This window comes from Catharus ustulatus, chromosome 2 (assembly GCF_009819885.2).
Source record: "Catharus ustulatus isolate bCatUst1 chromosome 2, bCatUst1.pri.v2, whole genome shotgun sequence".
In the NCBI taxonomy this organism is placed as follows: Eukaryota; Metazoa; Chordata; class Aves; order Passeriformes; family Turdidae; genus Catharus; species Catharus ustulatus.
Genome location: NC_046222.1, coordinates 93,959,834 through 93,979,517, shown reverse-complemented (window position 1 = coordinate 93,979,517; position 19,684 = coordinate 93,959,834). Strand labels below are relative to the sequence as shown.

At 42.0% G+C, this 19,684-nt stretch overlaps 1 protein-coding gene across 2 annotated transcripts in view; it reads right to left on the bottom strand.

Moving 5' to 3' along the window:
* The window catches only part of NPAS2 (neuronal PAS domain protein 2), a 104,619-nt gene that overhangs the window by 52,145 nt on the left and 32,790 nt on the right, over window positions 1-19,684 (bottom strand). For both annotated transcript variants that reach the window (XM_042779005.1, XM_042779006.1), the window contains exon 2: window positions 1,935-1,988. In XM_042779005.1, coding sequence (XP_042634939.1) covers window positions 1,935-1,966 — 32 coding nt within the window. In that variant the 5' untranslated portion in view covers window positions 1,967-1,988. The remainder of the gene's footprint in view (window positions 1-1,934; window positions 1,989-19,684) is intronic.

The window sequence follows — 19,684 nt, the reverse complement described above, 5'->3', positions numbered from 1 at the left end:
CAGCTGTGGTACCATCATATCCACATTTTAGTCCTCAGGTCTTCGGAGTGAACTTTACAATTTCTCAATTGAAGTGGCTCAATTTACCCAGCATTATTCCTGAAAGAAGAGTTCTGAATCTTGACCAAATACTAAACACCTGGCACAGGGGTGGGAGTGCAAGTGGTTCTTCTCAGGAGAGGATGGATCCTTTTTTCATGTCTGTGCAATACAACCTGTACATGCCTAATAAATTGCAGCAGATGTACATGGTGTGTATGTGTATCTCTACACACACCTAACCTGAGAAGCTCAGCTCCTGGTTTTTGAGTCCATCCCAAAAATTTAGATCCAGAAATTTTCAGTCTCACCTACTTCTAACAGAGAAAATAAAAGGAGACAACAATTTCCTGGGCTTTTTAATCCCCTCTGGTGTTTCTCAGCCCTGAGGGAGCCAGTCCTTATACCAAATAGAAGAGGAAAAAAAAAGTTTCCCTTGTGGTACAGGACAGGTGAGAGTTCTCAGTTTACAAGACACAGCAGCAAAATATTCTTCAAATAGCTTCTCCTAAGTTTGACTCTCTGGAAGAAAACCTGTAGCTTTTAAATGAACCTGAACCATTTCAGTATAATGTATCAACTTTAGATTTCCATGAAGCATCTCATGATTTCAAACTCAATTTCAACTTTAGCTTTATTTCTAAAAAGGAAAATGAACTTAAATTGCAATTTGAAGAAGCAGTTTCCTTTTCTAATTTTTAAAGTTGTAACTTTTTCATGCACCCTGATAGAGGCCTGCCCTGGGGTACGACAAAAATTCCTTCTAGGAACAAACAGCATGAAAACCATACCAGATGATGATGACAATCGCCGATAGCAAGGATACATGTTATCCCTGTTTTTTCACATATGCATTCATTTAATGATTTTTTTTTTTTACAAAACAATTAGCACACAAATATCTTGAAGATGATCAGGCCTTTAGCAGGTGAAGCAGTGCTGCAAGGTGGGCTCCTTCCTGAACCCTCCAAAAAGGAAGTAAAGGGGAACTGCCAAGCCTGGCTGCAGCCTGTGCTGACCTATATTGGTGAGACAAAGCTGCGGGGAGGGAAAGAAGCAGAGAAGGAATCAAAAGAGATGAAACTGGACCAACTGCTTGTGCCCAGACTGGAAAAACTCTCATTAGAGGGAACCAAGGGGAAAAATGTGGGCAACCTCTGGCTCTCTCTAAAGTAATTAAACTGCGGGCTGAGGCGTTGATAACCTCGAATGCTTCCAAACTGCTTTTCTGCAGGTGCTGGTCAGCTCTGACAGTTAATAAGAGTTTCATTGCCACAGGTCTTCTGCCTTGAAACACACCTTTTCTCTCCCAACAAAGGGTTCACAATGAATTCCCACCAACCAGGGCTCAATGGAGTACAGACTGTATGTGAATATAGGTTTGTGCCAGTTTAAGGCTGACTTTTCGTGGTCTTTCTCTGCTCTGAAGGCAGCTTCTGGGTGTTTTCATTGCTGTGAGATAGGCATTGATGAATTAATTAATAAATGACCATTCTAATAGGGAAAAAACCACACTTTTCCTTTTTTTTTCTTTCGCAAAATGTACTTAAAGGAAAGAAAGCCACAACGTTTTTGTACACTCTGGAAGCTCAGATGATGCATTATAGTGGCACAAGTACGTTGTTGGTGCTTCAGTTCTGATGTTCTGCAGTAATGCGAAGAAAACGATCAATGCCTTGGCTTTTTTAACATTTTCCACAGGAAACATTGCTAGGTTATTTTCTTCTTACAGTGCAGCCAGGAGTAGGAGTCTGTGAGATGGCAGTTTTTCAAGTTGTGATTGACTGTATTTTATTCTCTTACTCTTTCATTAATTGATTATGGATAAAACAGCTTTTGCAGCAACAAACAGTATCAAGTTCATCACAGAGAGTCATAGAAGAAAAGATACTCACCTCTTTGCCCTGTCTTTCTCATCTTCATCCATTAGATTGTCTAAGCAGTTTTTTCTGTTGAAGGAATGCAAGAATCATTATGAATTGTCATTTTGTTAGCTCTATTTGCAGGTTAATCTCACAGTCACTCTATTTCAATTTAATAACACAGTGATGATATCCAGGTCAGAAAAATGTGTCAGCAGTGCTCTATGCCACAGTCCTTGATTTTAGGAAATATCCATTGTGGGTAATGTTATCCCTGAGCACTATGCTAGCCTTAGGGTCTCAAACCAGGGACCAAGACTCACAAGGCATCACATGGTGAATCAGCACACTACAAAAGCAGCACTTCTTGGGGATTTTTTATGTGGAGGTTACTCTCTGCAAACATTCAGGCTGGATGAGCCTGGGGTCTGCTCAAGCTGAAAAGCATTTTCATTGCCCCCATGTTGCCATCAAAACCATTTTCAGAGCAAAAGCCAGCACCACTGAAGCCTTTGACTTCTCAGGCTGCACTTTTACTGGGAAGCTCTTCATCCTCCTCTGCAGATCTTGACCCAAAGCCATGAGAAGGTAGTAACTACTGAATTACACCTCCAAGTGTCCTTATAAATCCCACTGCCTAAGCCATACTAAAAAGCCTCCTGCAGCCCAGTCAGACCACCTGCCTAGCCATGCTGGCACCAAGCATGGGGACTGTCCCATCCCCATCACTCTTTTAGCTAATCTTCACCAAAGTGTTGTGACCTCAGCTTTGGAGTTCAATTGCTCCAGCAGTGTGAGCTGTAAGGAGAAAAGGGTAAATTGGGTAAATTAAGTACATTTGTGTAGGCAAGGCAAAGGAAGAAATACAAAAGCAGCCCAGCTGAAGGCTGAGTGCCTCAGAAACACTTGTCACTAGCTCACTGCCCACCCTCCTGTGCTCCCTGACCTTATGAGAAAGTGACACTTGATCCGTAACCACTTCAGCCCAAGAAGGAAGCCCTGTGCTACTGCACCTCTCTTGGCATCTGGCATCACTTTTGGATACAAAATTCATGTGCTGCTTCATCCCACACAAATATTTTCTGAAACAGCAGCACAATCCACTGGTTATTGTCAAAACTCCATTTTCAAACAGTGGAGTAATAATAGGCAATGATAACACTCTTCCAGCAATCAATATTTCTCATTTAAATGAGTCCTCAACATGTAAGACATGAATAAAATTGGAAGGGAGGAGGAAGTTAATAACTATGCTTTATTTAAGCCCATGTTATTTTCCACATATGAGTCACACATAAATTTGGCTGTTTAAAGAACATTTTATGAAAAAAAAAAGTGAAAATGTAACTACAGTAAAAACAGTGCTTCTGTTACTAGTTCCCTTACAGCAATATTCTACCTGGTCATTACTCAACAGTTAGTTAAGAACACAAAACCACCCCATAACTTTTTATCAAATGAGTTTTGAGGAATTAGAACCACTGGTCACCGATTAGAGGGTAAAGCTACCACTTAATGACACTCAGCTCTTTGATGAAAGATAACCAGGAAATATGAAGGCCAAGGGACTAGTTTTTTTAGTCATAACTGGTGAATTCAAATTGCTGAATTCCATTATACAGAACAAAATAACAAATAATACCATGTAGTTTTGAGATTTTTTTCCCAGTTACTTGTTTTGACTGGCAAAACAGCCACAGTCAGCCATGATTTTTGACTTGCAAGTCAGCCACATCATAATCCATATTTTGGACTAGGAAAATGCATAACCCCAGCAAAATTTTATTAACCAGTATTTTAAATATATTTTAGGTGTTTCTTTGCTTAGTTCCATAATGAAACTGTTATCCCAATCACTGTGTTTTCAAATAATTCAGGCTAAAATGTAGTGACAATATTCAGTGTGTTTTGTTGTTATTTGCTCACTTATTGCAACCTATGCTATTCAAGAATACAGAAGGCATTGTTAAAATGGCAGGATTAGCATTTAGGATTTTGCAGTGTTTCTGTGCAAAACCTTTGCTCAAAATCATAGAATCATAGGATGCTAGGAGGTAGGGAAGGACCATAGAGATCATCTAGTCCCGATGGTTGGGAGGACACCTTGCACTAGACCAGGTTGCTCAAGGCCTTATCCAACCTAGCCTTAAACACTACCAGTGTTTGGATATCCACAACCTCCCTGGGCAACCTGTTCCAGTGTCTCACCACCCTCACAGCACAGCACAGCACAGCACAAAATGTTCTGTTGCATGCACACTTGTTGAATCTAGGGTATGGCAATCAAAATGGGGCAGTATCAGCAGCAGAATTTGCTCTCCCTGAATCCCTAAAGGTCTTCCTCACAGAGGAAGCCCCTGTGAGGCTTCCTCTGGTTGTAAGATTCCCAGTAGAAAGCAGGAATATGTGGACAGTGTGCTGAGTGGCTGTGAGGAAGGATGGAAGAGGATGAGACAGCACCAGTGCTGCTCAGCCCTGGCTCTTTTGGAGAAGCACAATGCATCTAATGAAAAAGGGCTTCCTACAGCTGTACCCCCTAAACCATCAAGAAATTACACTGCCAGGAAGCCTATACTCTTGAGAGAGAGCAACAGATCTAACTGGTCTGTTCTGCCAAGAGTTTGGCTTGATCTGTAAACCAATTCATGGCCAGCTTCCAGTAAACAAGGTTTCTCACTGATTGACATGAAATTCTGGACCTGCTGTGCTGTTGCTAGCGTGAGACAATATCTAATTGTCATTTTGCTTCTGTTTGCTCACATGGCAAAATCTCTAGAGCATCATAAGCATTGCTAACAGGGCTTGCTAGTACATATGTACCATATGAAATTAAAACTATTCTCAATAAAATAGATACATCAGAGTATACAACTGCTGCTGGTATTGCCATGCCTCTCCAGAGCCCCACCAGAGCTCTCTCCTTACACCGTGATGGAGAAACCCATGGCAAGGAGCTTAGGTATGTGCTTAATGCAACCTGCTTGCTTTATGTTATCCTGCCAGTCCCTCAGCTGTGAAGGTCCCAGATTGCAAACTGCAAACCTACTCTCTTGGTTTAGGAGAAAATTCTAACTCATTGCAATGATGGAAGCAGGCAGTAAATACCAAGGCTCTGTGCCACTGTTCCCCTGCAAAGAAATGACATAAAAAAGCAAGTGGCATAAGTATTTCTCAAAATGTGAAGCATCCTTTCATGATAAGAAAGGGACTTTGGAAACCTATAGGTAAGAACACCACATGATGTAACTCTTGCTGGCAGAGTATTTAACAGTGACAGTTACATTTGGAGCTCCATTAGTATCATCATTATCATCAAGGAGTGAAGACTATAACTCAAAAAGATGGGAATTACTTGGAACAAGGAGGAGAAAGCTCATGTACTCCCATCAGGGAGGTACTCAAACAAACACACAGAAAGATGCATATCCACAAGTAGGAAAGAATGGCATTTTGGAAACAAAAGACTGACTAAAATTGCTAACCATGTACCTCTGGCTTAGTTATCAGATGGAGAATTATAGCACAACATCCCCCCCACATTCATTCATACAATGAATAGCTGCTTGGGAAAGAAGTAATTCAGGCAGAGTGCCAGCTCGCTCCAGGGACTCTCCAGAAGAAAGGTTGCACATGTTTATTTTGATACAGTCTATTCCCAGTGGACACAGAGCTTGCACTATGAAAAATCATCTGGCACTGATCACCTTATCCTGTGCTATAAACATATTTTTATTGAGCTAAGCTACTACTTTTCTGGGTTAGTGAGGTTAGCTTCAATCCTTCCTGTCCGACTCATCATAAGGATGTGCTGTAGATGTTCAAATGTAGGTAGTCAGTTGATTTCGCACCAAGTTGCCACAAGGTCAGCTAAGAGTTCTTACAAATCAGCCTGGTATTTATCAAGAATTTTTAATCATATTTATTTAAACTCAGCTGAATTAAATCAGAGATGTACATTTCTTCCAGAGGTTCTGAGATGTGCCTGGGGGACCTTCATGAGAAATCACAGTGGTTGTGCTTCCCTGGCTCTTGTGTTTGGCAGCTTGAGGAAAAGACTAGGTTTTTCTTCCTCTTGCCTCTCTAGCAAGGTGGGGTGTCTGCCTCCATCACCCCACAGGTCTGCCTGGGTATTCTACCCCTTGTCCTGTACAGGTATGGTCAGCCCTGGGGAGAGGGGTGCTCCCTCCCACTGCAGATGTACCTGAGCCTTACACCTCAGACCTCACCCTCAGACCACTTGGGATGCTGGTACAGTACAACCAATGGTAATTAAAGACAATGATATTGCACTTGGAGAACAATCCTCTCAAAGACAAGGGATGGGCAAGGCTCGTATGGAAAACTGGGGTGCTGGGATGAAACACCTTGAACTATCCTCTGGTCCCTGGGCAGACTCTTCCCAATAACTGCTATCTTCGTGAAGGAGGAAGGAACAGCAACACAGTGGAGGGCAGACATGCTCCCATGCCTTCCAGGCACATTGCTCAGCCTACAAGGCCCATCTCTGCTCAGCACTGCTCTTGTTCTGCCTCAGCAAGGAGTTACTCTCCCATCCCCTCTAAAGGGGAGGAAAAGGCTGTCAGCAAAGAGGTCAATGTTATACAGGAGGCACACAGGCATGTTTGGTGGGGTTCAGGATTCAAAAGCAGATCCAGCCATGCATTGCATCCTGTGCTTAGTGAGTAGGATCCAGTACATAGGAAGAAGGCACCAAAAGAGAGTAGAGGCTCTAGGCATGATCCAGGGGCACAGTTTCTAGGCACCCACTAGCACAGGGGACAGTGTAGCTTGGTCACTGTGCTGGCATTGCTGCCAGATCCCCTGCCCAGGGATGATGAACTAGGTCTGATGGACACTGTGGTTGGTCAATGGCACCATCCCATGGGTGTTCCACAGCATGGGTTAGATGGGCCTTGCCTATCCTGGACAGTACCACTGTGGCTAGCAACTCTATCTGCTTCCCCTCAGCTAAGCAGAGCTCTGCAATGAATAACACTAACAAGTGAAGTATTTCCCTTCCAAGCCCTGCTGGAAGGCAAAGATCAGCAAATGAGAAGCAGCAGGAAAGGTCACAGATTGACAAGCAAGAAGTGACCATCTGACCATTTTAAGCACCTTGTTCCAGGTTTCTGTATATGGATGTAGCCCTTGGATATCCCACCAGGAAGTGTACAGTGTGAACACACAGCAGAAGGATTTGCACAAACAAATCCGAACAAATCAATAGATTCACAGTCACATCAAACTGAACTGTACTACTCTATTCTCCCTTTTTTCAGATATAAACCTATGAACTGTTACAAGAATATGCTGGAGTCCGTAATTAAATATGACACATTCCCAACCATAGCAGTAAAAATTGATTTAGTGAAATATAAACAGACTAGCCTTTAGAAAACTTAAGAGAGTAAAAATTCACTTTCCTGATGATAGACATGGTTATTTGAGAAAGATATATGGCTTTTTAGTGGAGAATGGCAGTCTGAAGTCACCATGGGTCATGTTATGCTGAGAATTACTGTTTTTAGGAGTAAAGCAAAAATCGAGAAGCATCATTAAATGTCCAGCTTTAGAATTTTTGTCTGACAGTGTACAGTGAGTTCTTCCTGCATTCAGTAGGTTACTACATTTTGTTTACACTAGACATATTTAGAGGCTTCAAGAACAGAAAAGAAAACTTTTTGAGAAAATACTGGACTTCATGAACCTCATGGGCTGTTTCATGTTTCATACATATGTGTACAATGAGTCTTTAGATGGTAACAGGATTAAAGCAAACAGACATTAAAAACAATCCACACGTGGACAGTAAAAATAACGGATTTTGACATAAATTAATGCTCTTGTCTTCTGAACTGGGGATGATAGGAAGATGCTCATAGGTAATAGAGCTGAGTATTAAGAGATTATGATTAATAGAAATACAGGCTCAGAGCATATTCTGGTTTTATTCTTTACAGTATTTCCGTTTAGTGGGAAGGGCTATTATTTTCCGTATGTCAGAAACCTTGCATCTATTGCTATGTGTTAGACAGCTTGTCCCCTCCACCCTGGTGCTGGCTGGATTTTGGGGTGTGCAGCCTGTGAGCCCTCTGTAGATGCAGTGTGATTCACATCAGTTTGTTAAAGTCAGGAGTGAGACGGCCGACGTCAGCAACGCCGTGCTGGAGCGTGGCCAGGGCGAGAGGCATCTTTTATCTCGGGCTTGTGAGCAACGTGTAAAGTTTAGTGCAGTGTTTGGATCTCGGATGAAGATCAGTACATACATGCCCATTATCCTCCTCACTGCTATTATTACTGCTGAATGACTAAAGCCATTCAGACTTTAGTGCACAGGCTGTGGATCCCCATGTTCAACCGCTGCTCTGCTCTCCCCTCACACGGCTGGAAACAGAAAGGCAAACAAATTAAACTAACATTAATCAGCAAAGACTGCCATCTGTATAACTCAGAGCACTTCTCCACGTGCCCGTCCCCTTCCAGCAACGCTAAACAGGATTAGCCTTCCGTGGGCGGATGGGGAAAGTAGGTCAGTTCGGTAACATCGCTGCGTGTGATGAACGGAGGAGGATGTGACTGCAGTGGTCTGCTGGCAGCCCTCTCGCCTTCTGTATGAGCCAGGAGATGAAGCACCTGGGCTTGTCATGGGGCACATGAGACAGCTCACACCCTACTTCCCTGCATGGTGATGCCTGACATTTGTAGGATCAGAGATCTGGCAAAGCCTGATGCATTGGAGTTAGTGGGTGCATTTCAACAAGGAAACTGAGGCACAGGGCAGCTAAATGCTTAGTTATTACTAGTTTGTGTAGAGCCAAATATTCATCAAAGCTTACAGATCAGCCAAAGTGGAAAGGGGTGGAAAATCACCTGGCAGAAGAATTGTCTTTCTGTATCAATTTCATTGGGTATATAGGGATGGTGGCAGGAAAGCCAAAGCTCACCACCAGTGAATCTGCAGGGCATGACAAGGGCAATGAGAAAAGCTCCTGCTGCTACATCAGTGGTAAAAGGTTGAACAGTGAAAGTGCAGGATTGCTGCAGTACTGGAGGTGTGTGAGGGAGTGAATTAATGACAACCAAACAGGTAAGGCAGTCTTCACCAGCAAGGTCTCCCAGCCTGCACCTTGGAGGCAGGGGCAGGGAGGAGCAGAAGCATCAGCAATAGATGTAGATCAACTCAGGAAACTTGAGGAAGCCTGGGGGAAGTCGACTGTGCAAGTTGATAGATACTTGCCTCATTGGGTGCCAGGAGACTTGCTGATGTCCTTTGCTAGGCTGATCTCTCATTTTGAGAGGCTGTGGAGGTGGGGGAGGTCCCTGATATTTGGAAATAGGCAAATGCTGGCCTTCAAGAAAGGGCAAAAGGGTGATCCAGGGAGCAACAGGCCAGTCAGCCTCACTTTAACCCCTGGAAAATCACGAAGCAAGTCCTGTCGGAGCACAGGGCTGGGCACATGGAGAAGAAGGTGATCAAAACCAGCCAGTGTGGTATTACCAAGAATAACTCGACTGCCTGTTATGACGAAATGACAGGATCTGTGGATATGGAGAGAGCAGTGGATGTCATTTATGCTGGCTTTGTGCTCAAAGGCAGAGCTGTTGTCATGGGGGAGACAGAGGGCTGAAGGAAAGTACAGACAAGAAACCTTATGACATGGGGACAACTGAAGTCAAGTCCTGCACCTGGGAATGAAGAGCCTTGAACTCTGATACTGGCTGGGGAAGGACTGATCAGAGAGCAGCTGTGTAGGAAAGGCCCAGGGGGCTCTGGAAGGCAGCAGGCAGCATGCTGTACATGAACCAGCAGTGTGCCGTGGTGACAAGGATGGCCAACAGGACCCTGGGCTGCATGGACAGGAATGCAGCCTGATCAAGGGAAGGGTTTATGTCCCTTCATTCAGCACCTGTTATACCACATTTAGGGTAATGTGACTGCTCTTGGGCTTCCTAGGACAGAAAAGATAGATTAACAAGGGGAGGGTCAGTAGTGCCCTCAGTGGTGGAGCCTGGAGCCCTAGACCCATGAGAACGGGCTGGATTAGCCAGGCTGGCTTAGTCTGGATAAGAGATGGCTTTGGGGATGTCTAAGAGTCCTCTCATTGCCTACAAAGGGTCAATGAAGAACTCTTCATGGCTGTGCAGGATGGGAGAGTGAAAAATAACAGGTGTAAGTTTAAAGAAGAGAGAAGGAACTTTTTTTCATGAGGACAGCCAGACCACGGAGACGACTGCCTGGAGAGACTGTGCCATCCCCATCCCTGCAGGCTTTCAAGACCTGACTGGCCAAAACCCTGAGCAGAGTTGGCCCTGCTTTGAGCAGGAGGTTGGACTGGAAACCTCCTGAGGTTTCAACCTGAATTCAGTTTCAACACAAATTATCCAGTCATTCTGGATCTACTGAGTTGGCCACATATCCTAAGCAAACCAGTCCTCTTCAATTAGTTCCTATATTATATATGTTCTTGAAATATATTTTATTATGTTTTTGGTGTCTGTATTAGAAATAGCTTATGCACTATCTCCCCAAAATTGACATCGCTCCTGCTTTATAAACATATTGACATTGACTTCTACATGTTAATTAAAAAAAATTCACTTTATGATAGAATTAGTTAAAAAAAAGGGAAGAAAGAGGCCTCTCAGGAGAGTGGCTCTTGACTGTAAAACCTGTTTTTCTTCCCTCTCTACTTCTCATGTTCTTAATCGGTTTTAGATATTTATAAAACTTTAATCCACATAGTATCAGAAGTCTCAAATGTACAAAGATTTTACAATGTGCTTAACTTTATACTGCCATAAGAAGGCCCTCACGTATGTGTGTATCTTTGCAAAATCCAGGTCAAAATGTGGAAGTAGAACGACATAGATTATTTTGCAATTTTTGGCTCTGAAACCTTCCCTTGAAAACGGTCTCAGTTATAAAGTATTCTTAGTTGTAAGAATCTGTTTATGTTCTTATGCAAATATTTAAATAAGTAAAATAATATAACATTTGACCTATGATTTTCTGTTGGTCAAATGCTCAGCTAGTACAGGCAAAATATGCAAGTATAATACTACAAAGATTTATTTGTCAAAAACGATTTTTATTTTGTTTGGCATGAACTACCTGGGAAACACAAATGCAAGCAGAAAATTAGTCTTTTTCAATGGGACTGTTATCAGTCATTCTCTTAGTTTTCTGGCAGCAGCAGTCTTGACAAGATCATTTTAACCCTTTCCATATGATTAAACAGGCTATGGTGGCACTGGAATGTAAAGCAAGATGTCCAGGAGCTGACAGAGTTTGGTTTCACTCCCCCCACTTCTTTGATTGCTAAGTGTTACTCCTCCTGCTTTTTTTTTTTTAAGTGTTTATGGATGGCTCTAAACCAAATTGCTCTTCTTTTAAAGGGCTCTGGGTCTAGAAGTAATTTTGCTAACAGAAAACTTTGTTCTAGAAAGAAATTCTGAATTTTTGACAGTGTTATTCAACTAATTGTCAGAATTTACATCATTCCCTCCACACATAAGATGCCGAAATAGCAGACTACATGTTTCTGTGGAGATTTCATCAGGAAAGCAGAAACTAAACATGAAGCCAAGTTTCCCTCAAGTTTTAGGCACCTGTCCTGATGTGGCATCTCCCTCTTCATTAAACAGGACCTAGGGTGAAGGGCTGTCCTCTCTCAGTATCCTTGCCCTCTCCGTGCCCGTGTGGGATTTGCTTACTTTTTCACACCAGCAAGAACCGGAGGGCCAATCTCCAAGGAGCAGACTTGAGCCAGGCAGTGAGTGCTCTCCTTGGCCTCCCCATCCTCATGGGCATGGCAGCATGGTGACACCCATGGGTGCTCAGCTGCTCTGCCACTGATGGGGCTGGAGGTGGGAGGCATAAGGGGACAATGTGACTGACTGTCCCTGCAGAGACCCTGCAGGACAACCTCCCTGCCCCATGCAAGAGGTCTAGATCTGCTGGTGACAGGAAAAAAACATCCCTATACAGTATTACAGAAATAAATACAGATATCAACACCAATAATCCTATCACTTTTGTGTTAACAGCTTGATAACACATCTGCTTATAACTCACACACTGCACTAAATTTTCTGCTCTATAGTAACTATCATATCCCTGTCAGCAGAACTAAATATTTAATCATCTGGGTAGATGAATCATGAAAAGCTGTTTGGGGGAGATATTTTTAAATGGACAATTTGTTTTAATTTAATTTTGAGAACTTGCTTTCTTTTCAGAAAAGGGCCCTGCAAGCCTGTGACCATACAGATTATTGCTCTGTACTGCTTGCTGCCTCTCTTGCAGGTAATGTAACCTATGGACTTTTAAGGTCATTTCCGACCAGAGCAAGGCAGGAGGTTTCAGGGCTTGCCTGGGCATCACTAAGCCTAAAGACGGCAAGGATCGAGACACTCAACCTGCCGGATTGCACGACACTTTGGGGAGTAATATTCTCTAGCTGCAGTCTCCCAGTTTTCTGTCTGAGTTCATAAACCTGCCAAGAGTTCAGCTACAGCATCAGGCCAAGGCTGCATCTGTATTTTGTGCCATCTTGATCATTTATGCCTTTGAGTCCCTCCTGTCTCAGACTGAGCCACACTCCAGCTATGTGCAAAGTACTGTTCTTCTCAGACCCTTCATGTTACCAGTGCTTCCTATTTCTACAAAGATAAAGTTTCTCCAGCGTGATGTAAAATTCAAATCAGGTTTTACAAAATGAATCTCTAAGGAAAAAGGATAATTATTAAAGAACTTCATTAGTGCTTTGCAATCTTAATTATGATAATTATATTTTTGTAGCTAATATAACTGAACTCCTGCTTTTAAATTCCATTAACAAGCATTTTAATCCCTCTCCTACTGGGCCAACAAAACCTTAACACTGAACTTTATATTTACACAGGCCATTATTTTTAATAAAAATGATGCACTGTTTACTGAGGGTTTCCATTCCGTTTTATCTGCACTTTTGAAGGTGCACCTTGTCCCAAGACACAAGAAATTAAAAAAAGCAAAGATGGATTCAGCAGCTTGGGCTCGATTTCCCTTCTTGGGAACAAGAGGGCACAGTCTCTGAGCCAGGACAGCATCAGACTGTGGACAGTGGCTGCCAACAGGAAAGTCAGTGATACCACTGCTCCACTGAAAGGACAGAAAGTTTTTTCCTAAACAGCTCAAAGGTTGAGCTTCATCTGCTCTGGGTTCTCACGTGGACTTCAACAATAGCCTGTGCACCTCCCAGGTAGGCAGAGGATGTGATCCAGTGCATGAAACAGAGACCTGTCAGGTGGAGACAGCAAGAAGCTGCACAGGACGACTTGGCCATACTGGAACAGTCCCATGGGTAAGCAAGATACCAAGGGATGGCAGGAGCCACGCTGCAGTGGCCAACAGTAACTCATGGCCAGGGGAAAAGGTGGCAGCTGGGGGAAAAGGTCAAAAGAGATCTCAGTTAAAAAAGAAATGTATGAATACATAAACTATTAGTGCTGTGTGTGAGCAGGAAAAGGTTCCTTCCCCTTACTGGAAATCCTGAAGAAGTGCCAGAAAGTGGCACTTTTCAGTGACACAGTATTTTCTGAATGAAGTTTATAATCCCTGATAGAATGGAATCTGCTGCTACGAGCCACCTACCACCACCCAGGTGCAATAGCCTAGTGGATTTTTTTTATGAGCCTATTTGCAGACAAATATTTTACAGTTATCTAACAGAGAGAAAAAAAACTAAATGATCAAAGAGGGAAGAGCATACAAATTCAGATATCTCAATAAAGAAATTTAAACAATAAAGCATATATTGAATATCATCTGCCCATTAATCTCTGGAGTAAATTCAGAAAACTAATTAAAAGCTTCTACACAGATAAATGATAGGCTTCTTTATTCAATGAGCTCAACATATGAACAAACAGAGGTTTGTGTTGATATCATCATTATTAGCAATTGCATTAAAGCAAACGATTTTTGCTGTGCTACTGGGAATACAGTGATTTGAAAAACAAAATGCTATGAGATGAAAATTCAAACCTTTACAGTACCAAGCATATAGCATTTTCTGGGTTTTTTTGGTTGTGGGTTTTTTTTTTTTGTTGGTTTTTTTTTTTAGTTAATGGTAACTCTTAAAACTCTTATGGGTCAACACGATAAAAAATAAGATGTGGAGAAAACAACCCCAAAGCCAGTACAGAAACAGGAAAAATCTCTGCATAATCACTCTCCAGTGGAAGGCAGCTTTAAGGGGCAATATTGCCTTCCCACATGGGAAATTCTCTAATTTGTCAGCTCTTCTGCACCTTGTGTCCCTTTTTCTGCTATTGGCTTCAACATTCTCAGGGGATTTTGTCTTGAATTTTAGAGGGAGGTTTTTGTCTCTTCAACCGTAATTGATAGATGTTCTATTTTTGTGGTGCAACACTGCTGTGTTACATGATGTGTGTGGCGGTGCTGCATGGGGAGCTTGCAAGGCAGCTAGAATTGCTCTCTTTTGGTCCTCTGGGAATAAACCCCATCTCAACCATCCCTTTATATATCTGTGACTTGAAAAAGGGGATTCTGAAGAACACAAGTTTACAGCCCAAACTGTGTGTTCAATTTAAATGCAGAGCCTGAAATAATTAATATCAATATACACTCCGTTTGGAATCTGATTATTTAGAATCAATTAAAACTGATCTGGCTCCAGAATTCAGATATCCTCTTAAGAATCCTACACAAGGAAATAGCTTGAAAACCTCTGTATTTTATCCATAGTGCATTTCAGTAATCCAGCACTGATTAGCATAAAAACAGCTTTAAACTGATGAAATGGGGGAACAAGAGAGATCTATAACTGCTTTTGTTTATATTTTTTATTCATATACCAAAATCTCCATACTTCATACTGTACATTAAACTCTCCCTATTGACCAAAACGAAGCAGAGATTTTAAGAAGTCTCAGGCTAATGCCCTCTTGAACACAGGCTAAATGAGGGATACAGTCTACAGAGTGTAAAGTGCACTTAGATTTTTGCTTATTCACTCAACGGCGGCAGTTCAGAAACAGAGAAGTCATTAAAAGCCCCACAGCAAAAGATCAAATTATGCCTCTGCCAGATATTAACTTTGAAAAGGAATAGAGACAGTCAGAAAACCACAGTGAAATACTGATGTGCTGATTCACCTCGCACTTATGTACTGCATGACTTAGAACTGCAAAATAATCTCTGTTCTGTGCCAAATGATATTGGGAGGAAAGCATCTTTTGGCTCTGATGGGTGCTGCTTTCCACTCTTAATGTGCACTTTACCTTTTCTTTTGCAAGAAAATTTGCTGTCAGAATCTCAAGTTGACTTGCTATTTTATTTGCCATCTGTGTCAAATATTCATATAGGCACACTAAGTGTGTGTCCATGTCGCAAAGGCCATCAGTTGTTGCAACTGTTTCCTGTCTTTCATAATTAGCAGGGAAAAACCCAAGAGGGGGTAAAACCTGACATAATTCTAGATCTCAACTCATGCTGTACCACATTTTATTTATGTAGAGTGCCACAGCCATTACTGGCGCACCACAAAACAGGACTTCAACCCTCAATGCACCATGAATTTTGCAGATAACCTAAAAAAATTGGATTAAATATCCTGCAGAAAAGAAGGTATTTTACAGCCCATCTATTGTGTAGCCAGTACAACTGCAGCTCTTGAAACATTATCTGATTTGGCTGTAGAGATGTAGTTCAGCACCAATGCAGCTCACCGTAGGTCTGCTGGTTTACATATTTACCCAGTGTCACCAAAAAAAGGTTGTGTAGGGCAGCTCAGTTTGGGGGAGGGCAGGGAGAGGGAGAAAGGGGAACGAAAGAGAAGCAGTTGGCAGGAACCTGAGATTGAGGTTGGGTTGGGTCCTCTGGCTCTTGTGAGCAGCTGGGACAGATAAATCGCAGGGCTGTGAGTTGAGATGAGGAAAGGACAGTCCCACATCCTGTTTCTAAAATCCACACAAAAAGAGAGATCCCAAAGGCAGTTTCGGAGACCCTAGGAAAAATGCTGTTGTCATTGAATGGATCGGGAAGTTTATTTGCAAAAATGCTATTGCTCCTCCTTGTTGGGTAGGTTTAAAGGAGTCTCAAGGTCAGCTATTGAAACTTGTACCAACTTTTGTGTCTGTGAAAAGATACCAGTTTATATAAACAGTGACAAAGGTAGTATAAAATTTGATGTCACAGAACTTCACATAGAAAAATTTATACTTCATCCTACTGCCACACTATTTCGGGGGCATTCGGGTCTGGGGATCTTTTGCTTTTAAACAGAAAAATCTTAGTTCTCTGTAGGTGTTTTTTCCTCCCTCAGCCTCCCTTGTTTAGATACTTCAAAAGGCAAGATCCTGAGAAAACTTTTCTGCTGGCTCCTATTGTTTTTTACTTCAAGTGAAAAAACCACATAATGTTAAATCTGAACACCAAGACTCTGTGAATGTGTAAACTTCAGAACTCTCAATCTTTCAGCCTGTGCCAATGTAAACCACCTAAAGAGCAAAGAATTAAGTACACTTTATCCTCTCTGACCGTGATTGAACATGTTCCAGTCCTAAAATCTGCTGCAGGGAGTCACTCAAATCCCCCAAAGCAAAGTAGGGCTTTTTCAAACAAGCATGAGAAAAAGAGGGACATCCTCATCCAAATCTCAGCCCCAGCCCTTTTACTCTCTTCTTTGAAAATTATCACCCTGCTGTTTCAAACCACCTCCCTCTCAAGGACATGGGGCAGAAAAAAGTAAAACCTACCTTTCCTAAGTGGAAATGCTCCATATTACCAAAATCATACAGAAAATTCAATAAGCACTTTTGCAAGTGCACACTGATGCCTGTCTATGTCACCCACCCTTTTCAAAGCTGCTCCATTAACGCCTAACTGCCCTGTTTTTTTTTTTTTTTTTTTAAACAGCTATCTTGGTCCAGCCTCTGGAAGCTGATAGCTGCATATTTTGGGAATCCAGTTAAGCAGCAAGAGCTTCTCCCTGTCCTGCTTCCCCAGCTGCCCGTGGCGCTCTGGGCCAGGACTCTTCTCTCGAGAACAGCGACCGTGGGGACCGTGGCACTGGGCTGTCTTCCTCCTGCCCAAGCACACAGCATCCCCACTGCCCTCCCTTGCACTGCATCCAGTGCCTGAGTCAGAGGCCCTGCTGGTGTGTTGGCCCTGGGTATCTGGGAACAAACACGTGAGTGCTGCTACTGCAGCCAACGCCTGATGCACGCGTTGGCCGTGAGAAACAGGCATCCAATGCACTGCTTGGGTATCCAAAAGGGTTTAAGCTATTGTTAGTCATGGGAAGCTGAACAGAAATGCATTAGAAGGCTCTCTTTACTTAGATTTGCTCTTCTGTCTTTATCACTCCAAAATATTTTACAGGAAAGAACCACAATGCTGTTGCAGTTGTGCTTCAGTTAGTCCACTGCTTTGTTCTAAGCTATTTCAGAACTGACATTTTCCTGAGAAATAATGAGAAGTCTTAAACTATACTTCACTGCGTACTGTGTGAAGCACGCAGTAAATTTCTAGGCAGCTAAAGAGCGAGGAGTGAAATGCGAGAGAATATTTTTCCTGATGTATTTTCTCTCTCTTCATGGAAATGTTGATGTGAAGGATAGTAATACTGCTACTGAATTCTGACCCACATGGCTATAAAGATGCATTACTTGCATCAGTCCAGAAGACAATCCTCTCAATCTTACCTCCTCTGCAAATGCAGTTATCTTGCTCTGACACTTTGCAAAATCCTCTAAATTACTATTAAATTAAATACTTTTAATTTATGAAGGATTTCAGTTGAACTCATATTTCTGTGCCCTTAATTATTAAGTATCTTATTGACTCTGGAAAAAACATTAATAAATCAATCTAAATGAACTTCCACCTTCCCCCCTGAACTGGAGATGGGTGTCATCAGTCACACTTTAACCTGAGAAAGTTTATTTCCTTTGGATTCACCATTCATCGAATTCCAAATCATGTACTAAGTAGGCTCAGGGCAACATTTTCAAACACATGATTTTAAGCTAATGATGACAGTATATTTAGCCATCTTAATATGTGGATGGATTTTCAGAGTTCTTCTATGATTTGAGACAATTCCCCCTTTGCAATGTTAAGGCTGATTAGTTTCTTTGTCTGCTTGTTTTCAGAAACAACAATTACACTGGTTATCTTTTAGGTATAATACGATTTTCAGGGTATCAGACACAGTGGAGCTCTGGGAAAGTACATGTGACAACAGAGGTAGTGATAAATCTGGAATTGAAGGACATGTGGATGCTTGGGAGGGTAGTTAGCCCAATAGGTAAATATAGATTTAAGTGCTGATCTCTTGACATCCACAATTGAAAATATGGACCTTGATATGCAGTGCTGGTCTTTAGTATGTCTTAACACAGCAAAAAGGTCTGCAGGGGTTCAATACAGGCAAGTCACAGCCCAAAACAGTCTAAGGAGTACTGTAGTAGCAGAGCAGGCAGGTGAGATATTTCAGAAGCTGACAGCGCTACCAGGGGCACCCTTATTATCCCCTCAAAACAGTGTTAAAGAGTGAAAAAACAAATGTGTTACTTCCCAGACTAGTCAACAAAAGTAGATGCTCCCATTTCATCAGTGTTTCATCCTTCATTTGCCAAACCCAACACAAATCTTGGCAAAGGAAGGTATTTCATGAAGTTGTGTGGACTGACTTAATGTATTAATCTTCACAGTGACACAGATTATTAGAAACTCAATGATATGTGGAATGTTTTATGATGTGCTTTCACGCTGATAAATAGCTAATCACCATGTATTTGTGACAACAGAGCATTACAGAGAGCAGTGATATGTGTTCTGAAAAACACCATTGGTCCTTTTACACCCTCTGCATAATGCCCTATCATCTACAGCACTTAACTTTGCAGTCTTGCTTTCAAAACCACACAAAAAACATCATTATGAGAATCCTAACATTTGTCAAAGCCTCCTTTCTCGTCTTTTGTGCTGTTGTTTTTTTCAGTAAAAGTGCATTACATGCCATTTGACAGCTGGTAATTGTATGTGTATTGAATTAAAGCATTGATTTTAATTTTCAAAGTCAATCTCACTCTCTTTTAGCTGAATGAATTACTTTGTTCTTGAGAGAAAACACTGGTGTACTGGACTTCAGATGCAGGATCAGAGCTTAGGCAGCCTGTCCTCAGGGGTATTTTCTGCTGCTCTTTTGCTGAAATATCGAAAGGTTCTAACTTGCCCATTACCCAGAAAAAAAAAAGAGATAATAAATCTCTGAACAGCTAGCACAGCTCCTAAATTCACAGCTAGCTTTCAACTATTTTGTGATGGCTGCTAAGATGATTTTCGATTGTACAGATAAGCAATAACAGACTGGTCAAAGCTGGGCAAGAAACCTTGAAAGAAAATCCAGGTGCTGCAAGGAATTGCATTGACTATCATGGATTGCAGTGAATCTTTGGGTCAGTGGTGAAGTACATTAAGAAGGCTTCCTGGGAAACAGATGTTCTCTGACCCCTTCTCCTGTACTATCCCTTTCACAGATGCAGACACTTTGCCTTCTCTAGTCTACTCCTGAAGAACTAAACTGCAGATCGAAGCAGCCACTGTCATGTGGAAACCACAGGAAGGAAAAAAGAAAAACCCCAGCACTACACATCAGAAAGAAGGACCACAGGTTGTCATCCCAAAGAGATGTTCAAATTAAGACTGAAGCTTTGCACCATGTGTCAGAAGACAGGCTGTTGCTTCTTCTGTCTCTCAAACCCCTAAACAC